The sequence below is a fragment of the Microcaecilia unicolor genome, chromosome 10 (genome assembly GCF_901765095.1).
Source record: "Microcaecilia unicolor chromosome 10, aMicUni1.1, whole genome shotgun sequence".
Taxonomy (NCBI): domain Eukaryota; kingdom Metazoa; phylum Chordata; class Amphibia; order Gymnophiona; family Siphonopidae; genus Microcaecilia; species Microcaecilia unicolor.
In genome coordinates, this window is record NC_044040.1 from 67,253,271 (window position 1) to 67,273,960 (window position 20,690).

General features: G+C 44.4%; 1 protein-coding gene across 2 annotated transcripts in view; it reads left to right on the forward strand.

Annotated features, from left to right (window-relative positions):
• PPHLN1 (periphilin 1) overlaps positions 1-7,436 on the forward strand; it is a 242,577-nt gene extending 235,141 nt beyond the window's left edge. For both annotated transcript variants that reach the window (XM_030216566.1, XM_030216567.1), the window contains one exon: positions 7,083-7,436. In XM_030216566.1, the coding sequence (XP_030072426.1) occupies positions 7,083-7,277 (195 nt within the window). In that variant the 3' untranslated portion in view covers positions 7,278-7,436. The remainder of the gene's footprint in view (positions 1-7,082) is intronic.
• Positions 7,437-20,690: the final 13,254 nt, after the last annotated feature.

The window sequence follows — 20,690 nt, forward strand, 5'->3', positions numbered from 1 at the left end:
GAGGCGTAGTGTAATGGCTAGTGCAGCAGGCTTTGATCCTGGCAACATGGGTTCGATTCCCACTGCAAGCTCCTTGTGACCTTGGGCAAGTCACTTAACCCTCCAATGCCCCAGGTATAAAAACTTAGATTGTGAGCTCCCTAGGGACAGAGAGAGTACTTGCTCATAGTGTGTGATTGTTTTCCACCTTGAATTTGATTAAGTGGAATATAAATGAGATGGTGTTAAATGCAGCCGTGTACTGGCAGTCCAATAGCACAAATGCCACAGCTATTTGTAAAGCATGAAGCTACAACAGCTGTTACCCCCCCCCCCCCAATGCCACACCACTCCCCTGAGTCAGCACCCTGATTGACAGCCCCCCCCTGTCTTACTCTGACCTGACTTCCCCCTCCCCACGAACATCCCTGGAACTTACTTAGAGGTCAGCCTTGGTCATCTAGAGAGACAGATCAAAAGCAGTCCCCTTCTGCTCCCCACTCCATCTGGGTCCACTAGGGATCATCAGCACGATTTTGATACCAGGAGGCAGACAGGCAGGAGTGGAGGAGGACTACTTCACCCTGCCTCTCTAGATGACTACAGGTTACCCTTGGATAAGTCCTGGGGTTACTTGGGGGCGGGCTGATGTAATGTGGTGCCTGTGCCCTCTGCACATTTACTGCACAGGCTTTGTATTTAACACACACTAGTTTTTGCACCAAATGTACAGTAAGGGAACAATTCAGTAAAGAGTGGTACAGGTTAGATGCCAAATAGCTATCTGCTAGAATTGTAATTTATAATGATATCTAGGCACCCAGATTCCATTATATATTAGATTGTAAGTTAGCATTTGTGTATCAACATTTAGGCGCTGTCACTTAAACTATGTAAATTTAGGACCTAAATGTTAACACTTAACACACACAGCTTACAACATTGTATAAGTTTTGCGTGTAAGTGTGCAACCCTTCCATGCCCTGCCCACATGCATACCTCCCTTTGCAGTTACACACTAAGCACTTAGGTGCTACCTTATAGAATAGCGCCTAAGTGCAGTTAGGTGGCTGCTATTTAACCTCGTCCATTTTCACGCCAAATATTAGCACCAGATTGGCGCCTAACTTGTGGCGCACTGTATAGAAATAGGGGAAGCGCATGTTAGTACAAGGGCTCCTATGCTTATTTAGATGCAGCAATCCCCTTGTTTTTGAGATTTTATTCAGATTTGAGCATAAAATTTCATTTGTATGATGTAAATTTAAACAGTCCATTCTGATTCTTTTATTAAAAATAAGTCACTAATAGAGCTTTTAGATAAGACTACTAGTAGGTTTCTGCTTTAGCAAAGACATTTTTAAAAAGTCATGTGTTAAAATATATTTGGTAAACAAGGAAGAAAATAATGCGTTACAAGGGTAAAGACAGCAGTCCTGAATTAGTGAGAAGATAGGTTAATCTATGAAGTAACATTATCCTCATCCAGCACATCTGTTGCAGGGAGGCCCATGAAATCCAGGCCACACACACACTGATCCCCAGGGATCTGTAGTTGGTGTTAGAATGCTGTTATTATGTGGCTCGATTGGTTTAGTAAGGAATTATCTTCAGTAAGGCCATGAAACATAATAGTTTTGCTTTACCCGCATGGGGCTTTGTGTACTTAGTGAAAGATAGATTTGTTAAACCAGTTATAATGTTTTCTTTTGCTTGCCAGGATCTAGAATTATGTGGATTGTGCTACAATATAAATTGGATTATTAGACTATCATATATTTATGGTTTATTACAGGTGGTGGAAGGAAATAAACCACAGATTAAGGAAAATTTGTGTCAGTATAGTAAGTTGATAGAAATGGATAGAGTGATTCATCGAATGCTGACATTGATTTTTCTATTAAGTAAATTGCTGAAGTTTAGTTACACTGTGGATTCTGCTTATGACATTTTAATTTACAGAAACATTAATGCTGTCCTTATTCTTGTACTTTTCAATGCAAGTAATCAATATATATAAAAGGCGAGTGTCGTACTCACTCGCAAATGCGCAGTAGAGACCTCTGCCCCGCCCCCGCGTCAATACGTAATGACAGGAGGCGGAACAGAGAGGGTCTGTACTGCGCATTTCTGAGGGAGGGACACCGCCGTCTAACGCTCCCCCCACCCGAGTCGCCGCCGCCACCCACCTTCTACCCGGTCGGGCCCTCGCACACGAGGGCGGGAAAGGCAGAGAAGAAGGAAGGCCGACGTCGGCAGCTCAGCAGAGCTCAGTGCTGCGTTCCCGGACCCTCGCTGTTTCAATAGCGGAGCGAGGGCCCAGCCGGGTGGAAGGTGGGTGGTGATGGCTCGGGGGGGGGGGGGGGGGCGCGAATTCGGAGGGGGAGGGGCAGCGGCGAACTCGGCGGCGGGGGCGGGCCTTTCAACCCCCCTTCCTATAATAGCCCGTTTTTACGGGCTCAAAGGCTAGTTTATGATATTCATATGCTGTCCTGTCCCATGAGTTTTATTGTAGAAGAAATCCCATGTATTACATTTGAGAAGATGAATGATGTGTACGAAGCAATCCCCCTAATTCTAGAAAATTGCATACTCAAATTTACAACTGGCATGCAAATTTGTTTACACAAGTTATAGAATAGACTCCATATCCAAAGGATTGAACATAGAGACTCAGGTCTACTTTTTCGGATTAACAGGTCATTAAAATATTCTACCAATTCTATTCAAGGCTTTATGAATTGGAACTTAGGGATTCTAAATTCACGTACAAAGCGTATTTAATGCTTGTGGTTCATTACATCCTTTCGGAGAGATAGAGCAGGCCATTAAACTTCTTCCCACTGGTAAGGCTCTAGGCTCCAATTGCTACCCAGTTGATTTCTGTAAGGCCTTTATTATTATTATTATTTATTACATTTGTACCCCGCGCTTTTCCACACATGGCAGGACCAATGTGGCTTATATAGTAACAATATAAAGAATTACAAAGTCGTTGTAGTAAACGTAATATTAATGGGGTAATGGATAAGTAAATTGAACATAGGAGGAATTGGGTGCAGAAGGAAAAGAGCGTTAGGAGGTAGGCGCAGGAAGATGGAAAGGAATAGATATGTGATAGCAATAAGGATAATGGGAAACATGGTCAATGTATAACAATCGTCAATTGGTTACTTAGTTGGGGAAAATATACAACCAAATTGGTCTGAATGGACCAGCAGATGATACATTTAAGATACATATATAGTGGAATTTCCGGGAGCAGTTCACAGCCTTCATCCCTTGTGATCATCCCTGGGCCAATGTAGTTTCTGGTGTACAGGCCATGGTCCTGACTCCAGTTGAGGCCACAGGTGGCACACTTTGAGTCAGAAGCAGCCTTTTTGGCAGATGTGCTATATGGGATTATCCACATTTTTTTCCACACTCGCTGGTTTCGATGGTGGTAGCCCATAGATGGCTGTGGCTATAACACTGGGCTGCTGATATGGCCTTCAAGGCACGCTTGAGTAAGGTGCTATATAGGGATTGGCTACCCTTTGGCAGGACTTTGAGAAGCTTGTGAAAGAACTGGGAAAGACCAGGTCACAGCACCTTCCTGAGGACTGGACACAGTTCTTAGCCAATCTTGAAATGGCTGGGTGTGTTTAAAGGATTGAAGTTAGTACCAGCTGGGTAGGACAACCCCGATATCTCATCATCCATGAAGTCCCAGAAAGGGATGTCCTTTAGAGGGTCCCAAAGGACAAGGGAAGCGAGAGTCATGTCCTCCTCTCTCCATTTGCCAAAGGATCCCAAAGAGGATCAACAGGACCCTCGGAGGTGCAGGGCCAGCATACTTTGCCTGTTTTACCACCGGGGGCCCTCATCAGCTCTAACAAGTGGATCCTAGAGGTCATCCAGTAGGGTTGTACCCTGGAATTTGCAAAGCTCGGTCTCATCATCTTTATGGGCATCCTCTTGTTGTTCCTCACCCAAAAAGGAGGCAGTGGAGGCTATTCTGCAGATGCTAATTCAACTAGGTGCAGTGGAGCCGGTGCCACTTCATATGCAGGGACAGGGATGATACGCTCTCTGTAGTGCCCAAGAACGGCAACTCCTTTTGCTCTATTTTGGACTTGAAAAAGAGTTAATGCCTCTGTCCAAGTCCCGAGGTTCTGTATAGAGACTGCTGTTGGTGAACACCTCTGTCAGACAACAGTTCAAAAAGATCGCTCTCAAAAAAGAGTAAAAAAGTTAAACACATTTATTAATTATAGTACAAAAATTCCAAATTTTTCAGAGCAGTCAAGCAGTCCAAATAATCTAAAGAACCATTCTCTCACAATTTCACAAAACGCCAAACTTCCAGCTTTTCAAATAGAAGAAACAACCGTGACCATATTTATATGGTGTTTCAAAGATATTCACAAATTGACATTTCACAGCCAACTCTTCTAACGGCTTTGAGCCTTAAATCATCTTCAGTCAAAAACATATCGCTATTCAAGTGACACTCCCTGGGTCAACAGGGAAGAAGACAATCTTGCACTACAATAAATACAAAAAGAAACTGAGAAACAACTTACCCAAAATTAAAAAAAAAAAAAACTCATATTCAAAATTGATTTTACTCACTATTACTTCATATGACCACCGTTCTGGCTCAACATCCCATCAAACAAACTTTTTTGACAAAATCAACATATTCAACCACTTTTTATCAGACATATAATATAATAAAACATTCTACAACTAGAAATCCTTTTCATAGAACCTCCACAATTTATCAGACACACAGAAAAACTAAGCCTACAAGGCTTAGTAAAAGGTCCCCTAAGATCTTAGTAATTTTGAGGCCATTGGGACGCAAAGGAGCCCTTTTACTAAGCTGCGTAGGCGCCTACACACATCAGTTTTGAACTACTGCCTGGCTACTGCGTGGCCTGAGCGGTAAATTTGATTTTTTTTACGCATGTCCACTAAGCGTGTCAGAAATTTTCTGGCGCGCAGCGCTAACCGGGCAATAATTGGCATTGTACGCGCATAGACCATCACCACCCAGTTAACGCTTGAGACCTTACCGCTGGATCAATGGGTGGCGGTAAGGTCTCAAGCCCAAAATGGATGCACGCCAATTTTAATTTTGCCGTACGTCCATTTTGGCAAAAAAAAAAGGCCTTTTTGCAGATGCGCTGAAAATGAACTTATGCACATCCAATACACTAGTCTACACCAGCGCAGGCCATTTTTCAGCGCACCTTAGTAAAAGGACTCCAAATTGAATTGTTGTCATGTAGCCTTCTTAATTGGTTTGACAGATTGAGCATATAATCTAATAGGCTAATAAAATTAAAAGAGAGAAATTAAAAATATGACATGGAGGATTATAGTATTGTAAGATTCCTTTCAATTTAAGAAGATAGGTACTTATGGGCAGTTTCATTGTTTTCACTGGGATATTCAATAAATAAATGCATGTATTTTAGCTGTTTGTACTCAGTGCGTGCTTTTTTTTTTTTTTTGCTTTTTTTTTTAAAGTGGCTTATGTTATGTAAGTGAACTTTTGTTACAGAGTTTGTGGTTGACTTCCTTGAATGTATAAGAGACAATCTGTCCAGCAAAGCTAATGCTTAGAACATTGGTCTGTGATTCATGAAGTCTTGAAACATGTGGGGGGCTTGGTCATTGACTGTCTGTATAACTTTGGACAAGTCATGGTATCGCTCTGTACCTTCAGGACATACTTCAAAATGAAGAACTTGCTATAATCTGGTATTTAAAAGCATAAGAAATATGATAGGTCAGACCAATCAAGCCCAGCATTCTGCCTTATAATGGCCAGTTTGGGCCTCTTGGAAGTACACAGCAGATACAAAATGGGGAGATCATTCCCTGTTGCAATTACTAAGAGGGGCATAATCGAAAGGGGCCGCCCATCTCTAAGGATGCCCATCTCCGGGAACGGCTACAAGAAGGGGCGGTCCCAACCGTATTATCGAAAAAGATGGGTGGCCAAATTTTCTTTCGATAATACGGTTGGGGCCGGCCAAATGCTTAGGATTTGGATGGATTTGAGATGGCCGGCCTCGGTTTTTGGCGATAATGGAAACCGAAGGCGGCCATCTCAAAAACGAACACATCCAAGGCATTTGGTCGTGGGAGGGGCCAGAATTTGTAGTGCACTGGTCCCCCTCACATGCCAGGACACCAACCGGGCACCCTAGGGGGCACTTTTAAAAATAAAAACAAAACATTAAAATACCTCCCAGGTGCATAGCTCCCTTACCTTGGGTGCTGAGCCCCCCAAATCCTCCCCAAAACCCACTCCCCACAACTCTACACCATTACCTTAGCACTTATGGGTGATGGGGGGCACCTAAATGTGGGTACAGTGGGTTTGGGGGGGGGGTGTTGGAGGGCTCCCATTTACCACCACAAGTGTAACAGGTAGGGGGGGGGGTTGGGCCTGGGTCCACCTGCCTGAAGTGCACTGCACCCACTAAAAACTGCTCCAGGGACCTGCATACTGCTGTGATGGAGCTGGGTATGACATTTGAGGCTGGCAAAAAAAGGTTTTCAAAGTTTTTTTTTTTTTTTTTTTTTGGTGGGAGGGGGTTGGTGACCACTGGGGGAGTCAGGGGAGGTCATCCCCGATTCCCTCCGGTGGTCATCTGGGCAGTTCGGGCACTTTTTTGGGACTTGATCGTGAAAAAAAAGGGTCCAAAAAAAGCGGACCAAATTTTCGCTATGGCTGCCCTTTTTTTTTTTTCGATTATCGGCCGAGGGCGGCCATCTCTTAAGCACGCCCCTGTCCTGCCTTCGCTACCCTTCCGACACGCCCCCGGGAACTTTGTTCGTCTCCACGACGGACTGCAGTTGGGGTCGCCCAAAATCGGCTTTCGATTATACCGATTTGGGCGCCCACAGGAGAAGGGTGGCCATCTCCCGATTTGGGTCGGAATATGGCCGCCCTTCTCTTTTGAAAATAAGCCTGTAAGTCTACCAATTAATAATGGACCTGTCATCAACATAAATGTAAGCAAAATTTTCACTTTCTTAATGTCTTATCCTGGAGTTTACTGTTCTTGACAGATCTTCACACCTTTTTTATTTTAACACAGGTTTATAGGCAAGATTGTGAAACGTTTGGCATGGTGGTGAAGATGTTGATTGATAAAGATCCTTCGCTGGAAAAACCAATACAGTTTGCCCTGAGACAGAATTTGCACGAGATTGGTGAAAGATGCATTGAAGAGCTAAAACATTTCATCATGGAGTACGATGCTAGAAGCCAAGATTTTACTGACAACTTTTAAAATATTTCTTTTAGAAGGAAACTTCAATTTGTTTTAGATTGGACAGATATCTACATATGCCATTTGTTATGTACAAAATTGTTTGGATAGCAGGGGAAATGTTCATTGAATATTTGTCACGGGTTTAAACCAAGTTCTCTAGTAAACCATCTTCAATCATTTGCTGTCTTCTGGTTGCCTTCATTTATCATATTTCAAAACTGCATTTTAATTTTAAAACAGTACTAAGCTAGATTTCTGAAAATATCAACTTGTCTTTGCATGACTGTATTGTTTCTTTGTGTTCCTATGCCTAGGTGTCCTTTAAATATACAGATTCGCACATAAATGAAATACAAAAAAAGTCATATCCCTTTCATTATAGCCATGGTATCTGTTTAAAAAAAATAATTCCCAGAATATATTCTTCATTTGTTCATATATTTTTATAAGCATTAGGTCTGCAGTAGATTGCTGATGAATGTCTTGCTGTTTACTTAGATCTCAAATGAAAAGAGTTGCCATAATAGGAAAAGTTCTCAAATTAAGCATTATCACCCTACTACAGTGGTTCTAACCGCAGTTGTTGGGACACACCTAGCCAGTCAGATTTTCAGGATACCCGCAATGAATATGTGTGAGAGAGATTTGCATGCACTACCTCCATTATATGCAAAGCTATTTCAAGCTATGTCATCCATCAAAACAAAAAGGAAATTTATTATTAAGTAAAATTTACCTCTATGGTGCAGATTCTTTAAATATTGTAATTTGGATATTAAGTGACTTTAAAAAATTAAATAAAAGGGAAAGGGTGCCTAATTACAGGAGGAAAATTATCAGGTACTGTGCCATACATTAAAGCTATTTGTTAATGTGGGAGATTTATGTATTACTAGTAAAAAAAAAAAAAAAAAGGCCAGTTTCTCAAAAAAATGAAACGAGTGCTAGCAAGGCTATCTTGTAATGGTGATTATGTTTTTAAGGCTCTCGTTGAAGCGATTTTTCCTTTCTCCCCTGCCCTCCCCTCTGTATCCCTACTGTTCTGACATCCCCTCCATGTGCAGCGATTCTCCTGTGCCCTGCCGTCCCCTCCATGTCCCACGATTCTGGCCTCCCCTCCATGTCCAGCGATTCTCCTCTGCACTGCCCAACCCTCCTTGTCCTGCGATTGTGGCCTCCCCTCCATGTCCAGCGATTCTCCTCTGCCCTGCCCTCCCCTCCCTGTCCTGCGATTCTGGCCTTCCCTCCATTTCCAGCGATCGTCCTCTGCCCTGCCGCCAGTCCGTGTCCCACGATTCTTGCCTCCCTTCCATGTCCAGCGATTCTCCTCTGCACTGCCCTCCGTGTCCCGCGATTCTGGCCTCCCCTCCGTGTCCCGCGATTCTCCTCTGCACTGCCCTCCCCTTGGTGTCTCGCAATTCTGGCGTGCCTTCCATGTCCAGGGATTCTCCTCTGCCCTCCCCTCCGTATCCCAAGATTCTGGCCTACTACTACTACTACTACTACTACTATTTAGCATTTCTATAGCGCTACAAGGCATACGCAGCGCTGCACAAACATAGAAGAAAGACAGTCCCTGCTCAACGAGCTTACAATCTAATAGACAAAAAAATAAATAAAGTAAGCAAATCAAATCTATTAATGTGAACGGGAAGGAAGAGAGGAGGGTAGGTGGAGGCGAGTGGTTACAAGTGGTTACGAGTCAAAAGCAATGTTAAAGAGGTGGGCTTTCAGTCTAGATTTAAAGGTGGCCAAGGATGGGGCAAGACGTAGGGGCTCAGGAAGTTTATTCCAGGCGTAGGGTGCAGCGAGACAGAAGGCGCGAAGCCTGGAGTTGGCAGTAGTGGAGAAGGGAACAGATAAGAAGGATTTATCCATGGAGCGGAGTGCACGGGAAGGGGTGTAGGGAAGGACGAGTGTGGAGAGATACTGGGGAGCAGCAGAGTGAATACATTTATAGGTTAGTAGAAGAAGTTTGAACAGGATGCGAAAACGGATAGGGAGCCAGTGAAGGGTCTTGAGGAGAGGGGTAGTATGAGTAAAGCGACCCTGGTGGAAGATGAGACGGGCAGCAGAGTTTTGAACCGACTGGAGAGGGGAGAGGTGACTAAGTGGGAGGCCAGCAAGAAGCAGATTGCAGTAGTCTAAACGAGAGGTGACAAGGGTGTGGATGAGGGTTTTGGTAGAGTGCTCGGAAAGAAAGGGGCAGATTTTACGGATGTAAAATCCCCTCCATGTCCAGCGATTGTCCTCTACCCTGCCCTCTCCTCCATATCCCATGATTCTCTCCTCTCCTCCCATCCCCTCCATGTCCAGCGATTCTCCTCTACCCTGCCCTCCCATCCGTGTCCCGCAATTCTCTCCTCTCCTGTCCTCCTATCCCATCTCATCCATCGATTGTCCTCTGCCCTGGCCTCCCTTCCATGTCCAGCGATTGTCCTCTGCCCTGGCCTCCCTTCCATGTCCTGCGATGGTCCTCTGCCCTTGCCTCCCCTCCATGTCCTGCAATTGTCCTCTGCCCTGCCCTCCCATCCGTGTCCCGCGATTCTCTTCTCTCCTTCCATCTCATCCATGTCGATTGTCCTCTGCCCTGCCCTCCCCTCCCCACGATGTCCCTCGATTCTGTCCTCCCCTCCATGTCCAGTGTTCCGTTGCCTTCACCTGTCTTGCTTGCGTTCGTAACATCCTGACATCAGCTCGCCTCCAGCGTTCCCTTCCCTCTCACTGTTCCGCCCTCTGACGTCATTTTGTCTTTACGCGAGGGCGGGCCAGTGAGAGGGAATTAAACGCTGGAGGCGAGCTGACGTCACCAAGATGTTACGAACCCAGCCAGCCAGCCATGGAACGTTGACGGTACAAATTATTATATTAGATATTTACTCTTTTTATTCCCTTATAACTGAGCAGATTGCAATAGAGCATACACAGTTTAAATATCATTATGTAAACACAAGTAAACATAACAATTAAAAATAAAATAAGCCAAGTTACCTTTCATTGTGAAGCCTGATGTAAGCACTGACAAACAAAATCATAAAACAGATAGGACCAGATTCAGTAAATGGCATTCAAACTTAGGCGCCAGGAAGAATCCATACCAAGCCCTATTTTATAAAGGGTGCTCCGGGCTGAGCACCTTTTATAGAATAGCTTTGAGCATAAGGACTTATGCCTGCTGAAACCTGGTGTAAATCCTAGCCCACAAGTTGGGTGCACAACCCCAGTATTCTATAACCCTGTGCCTAAAGTTTTGGAACACCCCTGACTCACCCATGCCCCTTTCATGGCCACGCTACCGTTTGGGTTCTGAGTGAGACACTTTGAGCGAGTAGTGTTACAGAATAGTGCATAGGCAGATGCACATACAAGTCCAAATTAATTCCAATTAATGTCAGTAATTGATTTGCTTGCCCATCTGCCCTGTGCGCACAAATTGGACGACCTATATAGAATCCGGGGTTTAGTTAATGTATTTTTAGCATCCATTAACTGCATTGCGGGTAATGACATTGCCTCTGTTTTAACTGAATAGAAAACTGCTGGGGTAACCTGCAACAGCTAACCCAAAAGTTATAGTTACTGTATGTTTATTTATTTATTGCATTTGTATCCCACATTTTCCCACCTCTTTGCAGGCTCAATGTGACTTAACAATCATCTTGAATAGTGGAAGCATGTAAGAAGATATACAATTAGTATTATAGAAGGATTTTGGGTAACATGATAATGAAAAAACATAATAGTAGTTTAACACGCGAACATGATAATGATGAAACAAACTAGTAGTTTAACAAGCTAATATTGTAAGGCATTTCTGGATAGTTGTATTGGGGTTCATATTTGTTGGTTTTTGTGGTATGCCTTGTTAAAGAGATGGGTCTTCAGTAGTTTGCGGAAGTTAGTTAGTTCATAGAGCGTTTTTAGGTTGCGTGGCAGCGCGTTCCAGAATTGTGTGCTCAGGTAGGAAAAGGTTGACGCATGCGTTAATTTGTATTTTAGTCCTTTACAATTGAGGAAGTGAAGATTGAGGAATGTTCGGGATGATTTCTTGGCGTTCCTGGGTGGTAGGTCTATCAGGTCTGACATGTAGGCTGGGGCGTCTCCGTGGATGAGTTTTTGGCATATTTTCAAAGCACTTAGCCTTCCAAAGTTCCATAGAAACCTATGGAACTTTGGAAGGCTAAGTGCTTTGAAAATATGCCTCTTTGTGAACTAGGGTACATACTTTGAACATGATGTGTACTTTAAGTGGGAGCCAATGCAGCTTTTCTCGTAGGGGTTTAGCACTTTCATATCTTGATTTACCAAATATGAGTCTGGCTGCAGTATTCTGAGCTGACTGAAGTTTTTTGATTATTTGCTCTTTGCAGCCAGCGTACAGTGCATTGCAGTAATCTAGATGACTGAGTACCATTGATTGTACCAGGTTACGGAAGACGGTTCTTGGGAAGAAAGGTCTTACTCTTTTTAGTTTCCACATTGAGTGGAACATCTTCTTGGTAGTGTTTTTCGCGTGATTCTCAAGTATTAGGTGTCGGTCAATGGTAACGCCAAGAATTTTTAGGGTGTCCGAAATTGGAAGATTCAATTTTGGTGTGTTAATGGTGGTGAATTTGTTCGTGTTATGTTGCGAGGTTAATATTAGGCATTGGGTTTTTTCTGCATTGAGTTTCAGTTGAAATGCATCCGCCCATGTGTGCATGATGTGTAGGCTTTGGTTGATGTCATTGGATATTTCCTTTAAATCTTGTTTAAATGGGATGTAGATTGTTACGTTGTCTGCATATATGTATGGGTTGAGGTTTTGGTTTGATAGTAGTTTCGCCAAGAGTATCATCATTAAGTTGAATAAGGTCGGTGAGAGGTGGGATCCCTGTGGGACTCCGCATTCAGGTATCCATGCAGCTGAAGTAGTCGAAGTATAGCTGAAAGGGACTTGAATCAGGAAGTTTGGTACCAGAAGGCCTTCTATCTGAATACTTACACAAAGAAGGACACCCTCTGTAAGCGAGGGAGATCTACACAACAGCCAGCTGTCTGACAGCGGGAGAAAAACGGACAAAGATGCCATAAAGTCACCAAGGCACAACTGCATCCCTCTAGAGTTACTGCCAAAACAGAGTAAGGGAAAGAGGCATATAAAGGCCGTAGTCAGCCTCCGAGGAGAAAACTAGAGAACAGAAGTTCTGTTAAAAGGCAGCCAGGTGAAACCATAGTCCAGTAGCAAAATAGCTGCTATCTCAGGACCTGATGGTCAAGACCATCAAGAAAGGAAAAGAAAGGAAAGCCAGCCCGCCCTCTAGACCAGAGAAGAGGGCCCCAGTCTGGAAGAAAATTCTACAAGCAGCCTGAAACGTACAACCTGCACGCTAAAGCCAGCCACCTTCCAGGACCACCATGCTGAAGCTATACACACAGTGGTGCACAGAGGGACGGTATGGTATCTGTGGCAAAGGAGGGTAAGTGCTTGTCAGAGCCACACTGAGTTGTAATGGACTGAAACCCATTGTTCAAGTTGCCCAGTCTGTTCTAGAAGACCTACACACCACCCCTCTTTCCAAGGCCCATACTGCCACCACTCCATCCAAAACTGCATCTGGGGAAAGTCCAAGAGGACCCAAAGAGGCCTGTGACCAGGACTGCCGCTACTGCAGACAAATGCTCCAGAAAAATAAACAGTTGCCCTGCATCAGACCAGAGAAATCTAGCAAACCAGAAGTGCCCACCAATGCCAAGCCACTCTGCCCGGGTGGGCTTGGATTTTGTCTTGTATTTTTCATTTATTGTTTTGGGGTTTTTTTTTAATGGTCGCCAACAAAAGTGGCGGAAACTCAAAGGTCCCCAACTAAAAAAAATAAATAAATAATATGGGCACCAGAAAAAAGAAAAGGCCTGTCATAGAACTTCATTCCCATGAAGCACTGCCTGAAGGCTGCTTGTGGGCTCCCACGCAGGAACTGCCAATAGTCCTCTGTGGCCTGAGAAGAAAAGGCAAACGCAACCCCCTCCCCCCAAAGGAAAAGCAAGGTCGCGACAACTCCGTGTCACCGTAAAGGGGAGTGGCTAGGCTAGGACAACCCCAGACCCAAGCAGGTGGCCTGCAGTCAATAGACAACTGCCTAGGTTACATTGTTGAATTGTTTAAAAAAAAAGTCAGGGCAGCACACTTTAAGTAGGGCTGGGCCGTAGGTGGGTCACTGGTTCCCTAAGAAAAGCTTGCAAGCTCACCGACCAAGACCTCCTGCCCCTGAAAAGAAATGGACAGCTCACAGAACTCGTGAAGAAAGGGGAGGAGAAAAAGTGATCCGCAACCCTCCTTGGAGTCCGAAGGCAGTCCGATCCCCTGCACACAAAAATCCAGGCAACAACACAGCATCCCATGGAGAACAGGCACGGCCAGATTTATTTATTTACACAAAAGAGCACTGCACCCGAGAACAAAATGACATGGGCCGCTAGGTTGGGTCAGTCAATGCAGGCAGCGCGGTCCCAGATCATGCAACAAAATGGCAGCCAACAAACTGCCTGCCTCCTGAAAAGATGACTCGTGTGCCTCATCTGCACAGGAAATCATCACAGTCTCAATGTTCCCAGGCTCTCCTTACCTCCGGGAGCTAGTGTAGCCGGGTGAGCCCAGCCCCGCCACTGCTCTCAGCAGGAGCTAGCTGAGCACTTCCACGATAAGATCCGTAAGATTAACCTTGAATTTTCATCCAAACCCTCCCCACCTCGCTCTCCCTTAATCCGCACCCCCTACTCTCCTTTCTCTCCTTTTTCCTCCTCCTCTGAAGTTTCTACTGAGGAAACTGCCCTTCTTCTTTCCTCCTCTAAATGTACTACCTGTTCATCTGATCCCATCCCCACTCATCTACTTAGCACTATCTCTCCTACTATCATCCCTGTCACCTGTGACATCCTTAATCTCTCACTCTCCACTGCAACTGTTCCTATGGCCTTCAAACATGCTGTTGTCACTCCACTCCTTAAAAAACCCTCACTTGACCCTACCTGTCCCTCCAACTATCGCTACTACTACTACTATTTAGCATTTCTATAGCGCTACAAGGCATACGCAGCGCTGCACAAACATAGAAGAAAGACAGTCCCTGCTCAAAGAGCTTACAATCTAATAGACAAAAAATAAATAAAGTAAGCAAATCAAATCAATTAATGTGAACGGGAAGGAAGAGAGGAGGATAGGTGGAGGCGAGTGGTTACAAGTGGTTACGAGTCAAAAGCAATGTTAAAGAGGTGGGCTTTCAGTCTAGATTTAAAGGTGGCCAAGGATGGGGCAAGATGTAGGGGCTCAGGAAGTTTATTCCAGGCGTAGGGTGCAGCGAGACAGAAGGCGCGAAGTCTGGAGTTGGCAGTAGTGGAGAAGGGAACAGATAAGAAGGATTTATCCATGGAGTGGAGTGCACGGGAAGGGGTGTAGGGAAGGACGAGTGTGGAGAGATACTGGGGAGCAGCAGAGTGAGTACATTTATAGGTTAGTAGAAGAAGTTTGAACAGGATGCGAAAACGGATAGGGAGCCAGTGAAGGGTCTTGAGGAGAGGGGTAGTATGAGTACCCCATCTCCCTTCTTCCTTTCCTCTCCAAATTACTTGAACGCGCTGTTCACCGCCGCTGTCTTGACTTCCTTTCTTCTCAACCTATTCTTGACCCACTCCAATCTGGTTTCCACCCTCTTCACTCTACTGAAACTGCACTTACCAAAGTCTCTAATGACCTGCTGCTGGCTAAATCCAGAGGTCTCTATTCTATCCTTATCCTTCTTGACCTATCTGCTGCTTTCAACACTGTTGACCACACCATACTCCTTGATATGCTATCCTCGATTGGATTTCAGGACCCTGTTCTTTCATGGTTCTCCTCTTACCTCTCACTTCACACTTTCAGTGTTCACTCTGGCGGTTCCTCTTCAACTTCCATCCTGCTTTCAGTTGGTGTCCCCCAGGGTTCTGTCCTGGGACCCCTCCTTTTCTCCATCTATACCTCTTACCTTGGTACCCTGATTTCATAGCATGGCTTTCAATACCATCTTTATGCAGATGACTCTCAGATCTACATCTCCACCCCTGAAATCTCAACCGTAATCCTGGACAAAATTTCATCCTGCTTGTCTGACATTGCTGCATGGATGTCTCAACGCCATCTGAAGCTAAACATGACTAAAAGTGAACTTCTCATTTTTCCCCCTAAATCCACCTCCCCTCTTCCCCCATTCTCTATCTCTGTTAATGGCTCTCACAACCTCCCTGTCTCCTTGGTTCGCAATCTTGGAGTCATCTTTGATTCCTCTCTCTTCTTCTCTGCGCATATTCAACAGATCGCCAAAACCTGTCGTTTCTTTATCTACAACATTAGCAAAATCCGCCCCTTCCTTTCTGAATACGCTACCAGAACCCTTATCCAAACCCTTGTCACCTCTCGTTTGGATTATTGCAATTTACTTCTCACTGGTCTTCCTCTCAGCCATCTCTCTCCTCTCCAGTCTGTCCAAAATTCTGCAGCACGACTTATTTTTGCGCCAAAATCATTATACCCACACTAGCCCACTCCTCAAGTCACTTCACTGGCTCCCTGTCCGCTTCCGCATTCAGTTTAAACTTCTCATACACACCTGATGTCAACATCATTTGCAATTCTATGGACCGGAAATGGCAATCGCCACTACAGCAAATGTAAGCCACATTGAGCCTGCAAATTGGTGGGAAAATGTGGGATACAAATGCTACAAATAAATAAATAAAAATATGTGGAGGAGTTGTGTACATTCAAATTGGTTGATCTTTGTGGTAGGCTTTGTCAAAGAGATGGGTCTTCAATAGTTTGCGGAAGTTCGTTAGTTCGTAGATCATTTTTAGGTTGCGTGGTAGTGCGTTCCATAACTGTGTGCTCAAGTAGGTAAAGTTTGACGCGTGCATTAGTTTGTATTTTAGACCTTTGCAGTTAGGGAAGTGCAGATCAAGGAATGTGCAGGATGATCTTTTGGCATTCCTGGGTGGTAGGTCTATCAGGTCTGACATGTAAGCTGGTGCATCACCATGAATGATTTTGTGAACTAGGGAGCAAATTTTGAACATGATGCGTTCTTTAAGTGGGAGCCAGTGTAATTTTTCTCGTAGGGGTTTAGCACTTTCATATTTTGTTTTGCCGAATATGAGTCTGGCTGCAGTGTTCTGGGCTGTCTGAAGTTTCTTGATTATTTGCTCTTTACAGCCGATGTAGAGTTGGAGTTAATAAGTGATAAGTGCAAATTCTTCCATACTTTGCTTCAAGCCAAGTATCCCCTAAATTGAACCATTTTCAACTGAGTACTCCTGAGCTCCAGTCAGCAGAGATTTTGAAATGGGCATTTTGGGGCCCAGTTACTAAAGCTTAGCACACACTAACGGACATTAGTGTATACTAAATGCTAAGAAGCCAAAGGGCCCCTTTGTTATTAAACAGTTAACTAACTTGGCAACATGTATAACAAATACAGGTCACTTCAGCTGGCATATAGAAAGAGACAAGTGGTGTGCTGTTCTTACAAACTGAGTAAAAATGAACAATTAAACTTAACAGATGGAGCTAATCTTTTTTTCTCCACAAAAGTGGAAAACTTACCTATGATAGCCAGTCAGATTCTTGTTTCATTTTCCCAGAAAATAAAGGATGAAATTTGATAGATTACAATAGGCAATTGTGGAGAACTTTTGTTTTAATAGATCCTAATGAACCAAGGCACCTTTCTGTGCTAAATAGTAGTAGTAGTTGTTGTTGTTACATTTGTACCCCGCGCTTTCCCACTCATGGCAGGCTCAATGCGGCTTACATGGGGCAATGGAGGGTTAAGTGACTTGCCCAGAGTCACAAGGAGCTGCCTGTGCCTGAAGTGGGAATCGAACTCAGTTCCTCAGTTCCCCAGGACCAAAGTCCACCACCCTAACCACTAGGCCACTCCTCCACATTTTTCTTAACGGTAGATTGCCCCGTTTCTGATTCTGCTAAAATGCTGCAGTGTTACCCAGGCCTTTATTTTGCAGTGTACTGTCAGAAGAAAATTTAAATAGTCTTTCTTCTGCATCATCTGGAATCCCTGCTTCCTCAGTAGCATACATTGCCACACCAGAGATAGAAGTCCTCCTGTACAATGCAGAAGTGTCCCCCAAACAACAAAGCACACCAAAACAAACAAGAAAGGGAGTAGATCAATGTAGTTCCAACACGGGATATTTATTGACAGATAATGACCAACAATAAATAAATACCCCATCTTGGAAATACACTGGCCTACCCTCATCTTTCGTGTTTTGTTGTCCCCCCTACAGTGCAAAATATAAAAATGAAAGATATAAATTTCAAAAACAGACATTCCACTCACTAAAAATAAATAAAAATAACATTTTAAAAATGGAAAATAAGGTGATACCTTTTTATTGGACAAATTTTATACATTTTTGCCTAGCCTTTGAAAGCTAGTCAAAAATTTTTATATATTAACGTTTAAAGTGGACCAACATAGCTACCATACTACTTCATCCTAAATTTAGAATAAAATTCTTTTTTTCTACCTTTGGTCTCTGGTGATTTAATTTTTCTAATTGTGTATGTCCCAGTCTGTTTGCCACTTTCCTGTCTCCTCTTAACTCTTTCCAAGGAGTCCGGTTCATTTGTCATTTTTCTGTCCTCTCCTATCTAATTCACTTCCGTCACTACATCTATTTCTGACACTTTTCCTTTCAGCTTTCTACTATGTTTCTGTCTCAGTCCATTCAGAATTCTTTCCCTCACTCCAGAACTTCCATTTTCCTTCCTCTTATTCCCTAATCTTTAACACTTAACTCTCCCCCTTGTCTAGCATCTCCTCTTTCTTTCTTTCTTGTGCCATGCTGTATCTTCTCTCTGTCTGCCTTGCCATGCCTCTCTTCTCCTTCTCTCTGTCTCTTGCAGTGCTCCACCTCGTCTTGTTCTCTCTCCTCCTGCCAACCAGTATCACCTCATCTCTCTCTGCCCCATCCAGATTGCGCTCTCCCTTTTCCCCATCCACCATTGCCCTGTAGAGCTTACTTTCTCTCCCTTCCTCCATCCAGCTTTGATGTGTCTTTCTCCCCCCCCCCCATCCAGTATGGCCCCGTCACATCTTCCCCCCCATTTACCCCATCATCACCTGCTTTCTCTCTGTCAGTTGTCCCCCCGTCCATCATCACCCATCCCTCTCTCTCTCCCCCCCATCTAGTATTGTGCACTCTCCCTCCCCCTTCCAGCATCAATCCACCTCTGTCTCTTCCTCCTCCATCCAGCATTGCCCGTCTCTGTCTCCCCAGTCCAGCATGGCCTTGTCTCTCGCTTGTCTCTTTCTCCTTCTTCCCCCCCCCCAGCATCATCCCTTCTTTCTCCCTCTCTCTCTGCTTACCTTATTGGTGCTGTCCTGGGTCAGCTGCAGCAGTATGGCAGTGGTAAAATTGTGAAGACTACAAGACCATTTCCTTAAATGCGCTGCTGCTAGCTTTGTTGGCCCTTGCATGGGAGGGCCAGCAGAACTAGTACTGGCATACTGGGCCCATGAGTTTTTTCTGCAACTACCACTGTCACAGGACCGAAAAGACGACAGGTCCCAGCAGGAGAGAGGGGGAAGGTTGCAGTTGAGGCTGGGAGGCTAACAGGCTCATTTTCGAAAGAGATTGGCGTCCATCTTCCGACATAACTCAGTACTTGGACATCCATCTCTCAGAGACGTCCAAATTGGTATAATCGAAACCCGATTTTGGATGTCTCTAACTGAAGTCCGTCGCAAGGACGTCCAAATTTCAAGGTGGCGTATCAGAGGCCTGGTGCCTTGGGCGTTCCTAGGACATTTTTGACCCATAATCGAAAAAAGCAGAGACGTCCATAACTACAACTTGGGCATTTTCACCCAGACCTGTTTTTATTGCGAATAAGGGGAAAGGGAAATGGGACTTGATATACCACCTTTCTGAGGTTTTTGCAACTACATTCAAAGCGGTTTACATATATTCAGGCACTTATTTTGTACCAGGGGCAATGGAGGGTTTAAGTGACTTGCCCAGAGTCACAAAGAGCTGCAGTGGGAATAGAACTCAGTTCCCCAGGATCAAAGTCCACTGCACTAACCACTAGGCTACTCCTCCACAAAAAGGTGCCCGGAATAACCAGATGACCACTGGAGGGAATCGGGGATGACCTCCCCTTACTCCCCCAGTGGTCACTAACCCCCTCCCACCCTCAAAAAAACATTAAAAATATTACTTTCCAGCCTCTATGCCAGCCTCAGATGTCATACTCAGGTCTATGACAGTGCATGCAGGTCCCTGGAGCAGTTTTAGTGGGTGCAGTGCACTTCAGACAGGTGAACCCAGGCCCATCCCCCCCTACCTGTTACATTTTTGGAGGAAACAGCGAGCCCTCCAAAACCCACCAAAAACCCTCTGTACCCACATCTAGGTGCCCCCCTTCATCCATAAGGGCTATGGTAGTGGTGTACAGTTGGGGGTAGTGGGTTTTGGGGGGGGGGGGGCTCAGCACCACAAGGTAAGGGTGCTATGTACCTGGGAGCATTTTATGAAGTCCACTGCAGTGCTTCCTAGGGTGCCTGATTGATGTCCTGGCATGTCAGGGGAACCAGTGCACTACAAATGCTGGCTCGCTTGCATTTGGACGTTTTTGACTTGGACAACTTTGGTTTCGAAAATCGCTGAAAGTCAAAGACATCCAGATCCAAGGACATCCTTGGTATTTTTGAAACGCCTCCGGATTTGGACGTTTCTTTTGAAAATGCCCCTCCACGTGCCATTACAAGGGCACCTATGAACATCATGATTTTTGAACAGTGCTACATCCCCCTTACTGATGTCTCACATACCACTTGAGGTATACAACTGTTTAGTAAATATGACCTTTAGAGGGTAATTTTATAACAGTGTGCTTAAGAGGCCAAGTAGATGCCTACTTAGAAATCATTTTATAAAGTCACAGACACTTGTGTCTCTATAAAATACTAGCGGCAATGTTAAAAGAGATGGAACAACAATTGAGCAAATGGAGGGAGATGGCTCTCTCGTTGGGTTGCATTTACTGTGTTTTAAAAAAACAATTCTGCAAATGGTTGTATATGCTTCAGTTGTTTCCCATTCATTTACTGAATAAGGATTGACTCAGTCATAAATGCATTTTTTATAGAAAGGGAAGAGAGCACATATGCACTTGTGTAGCCTGAAGGGTACTTAGTAGAGAAGGGGGGAGGGAAGTTTGCCAGATCTGGAAAATTACAATTTGGCATTCTCTCTGTGACACCTCAGACTGGTTATTTGAGTAATCTGATTTTTTTGTGGCACTAGAGCATTATGACACCCATAAAATAAGAACCGAGTTGTAGCCAGAGACAAGGAAGATAACTTCATGTAAAAGTCACCCCCCAAAGCACT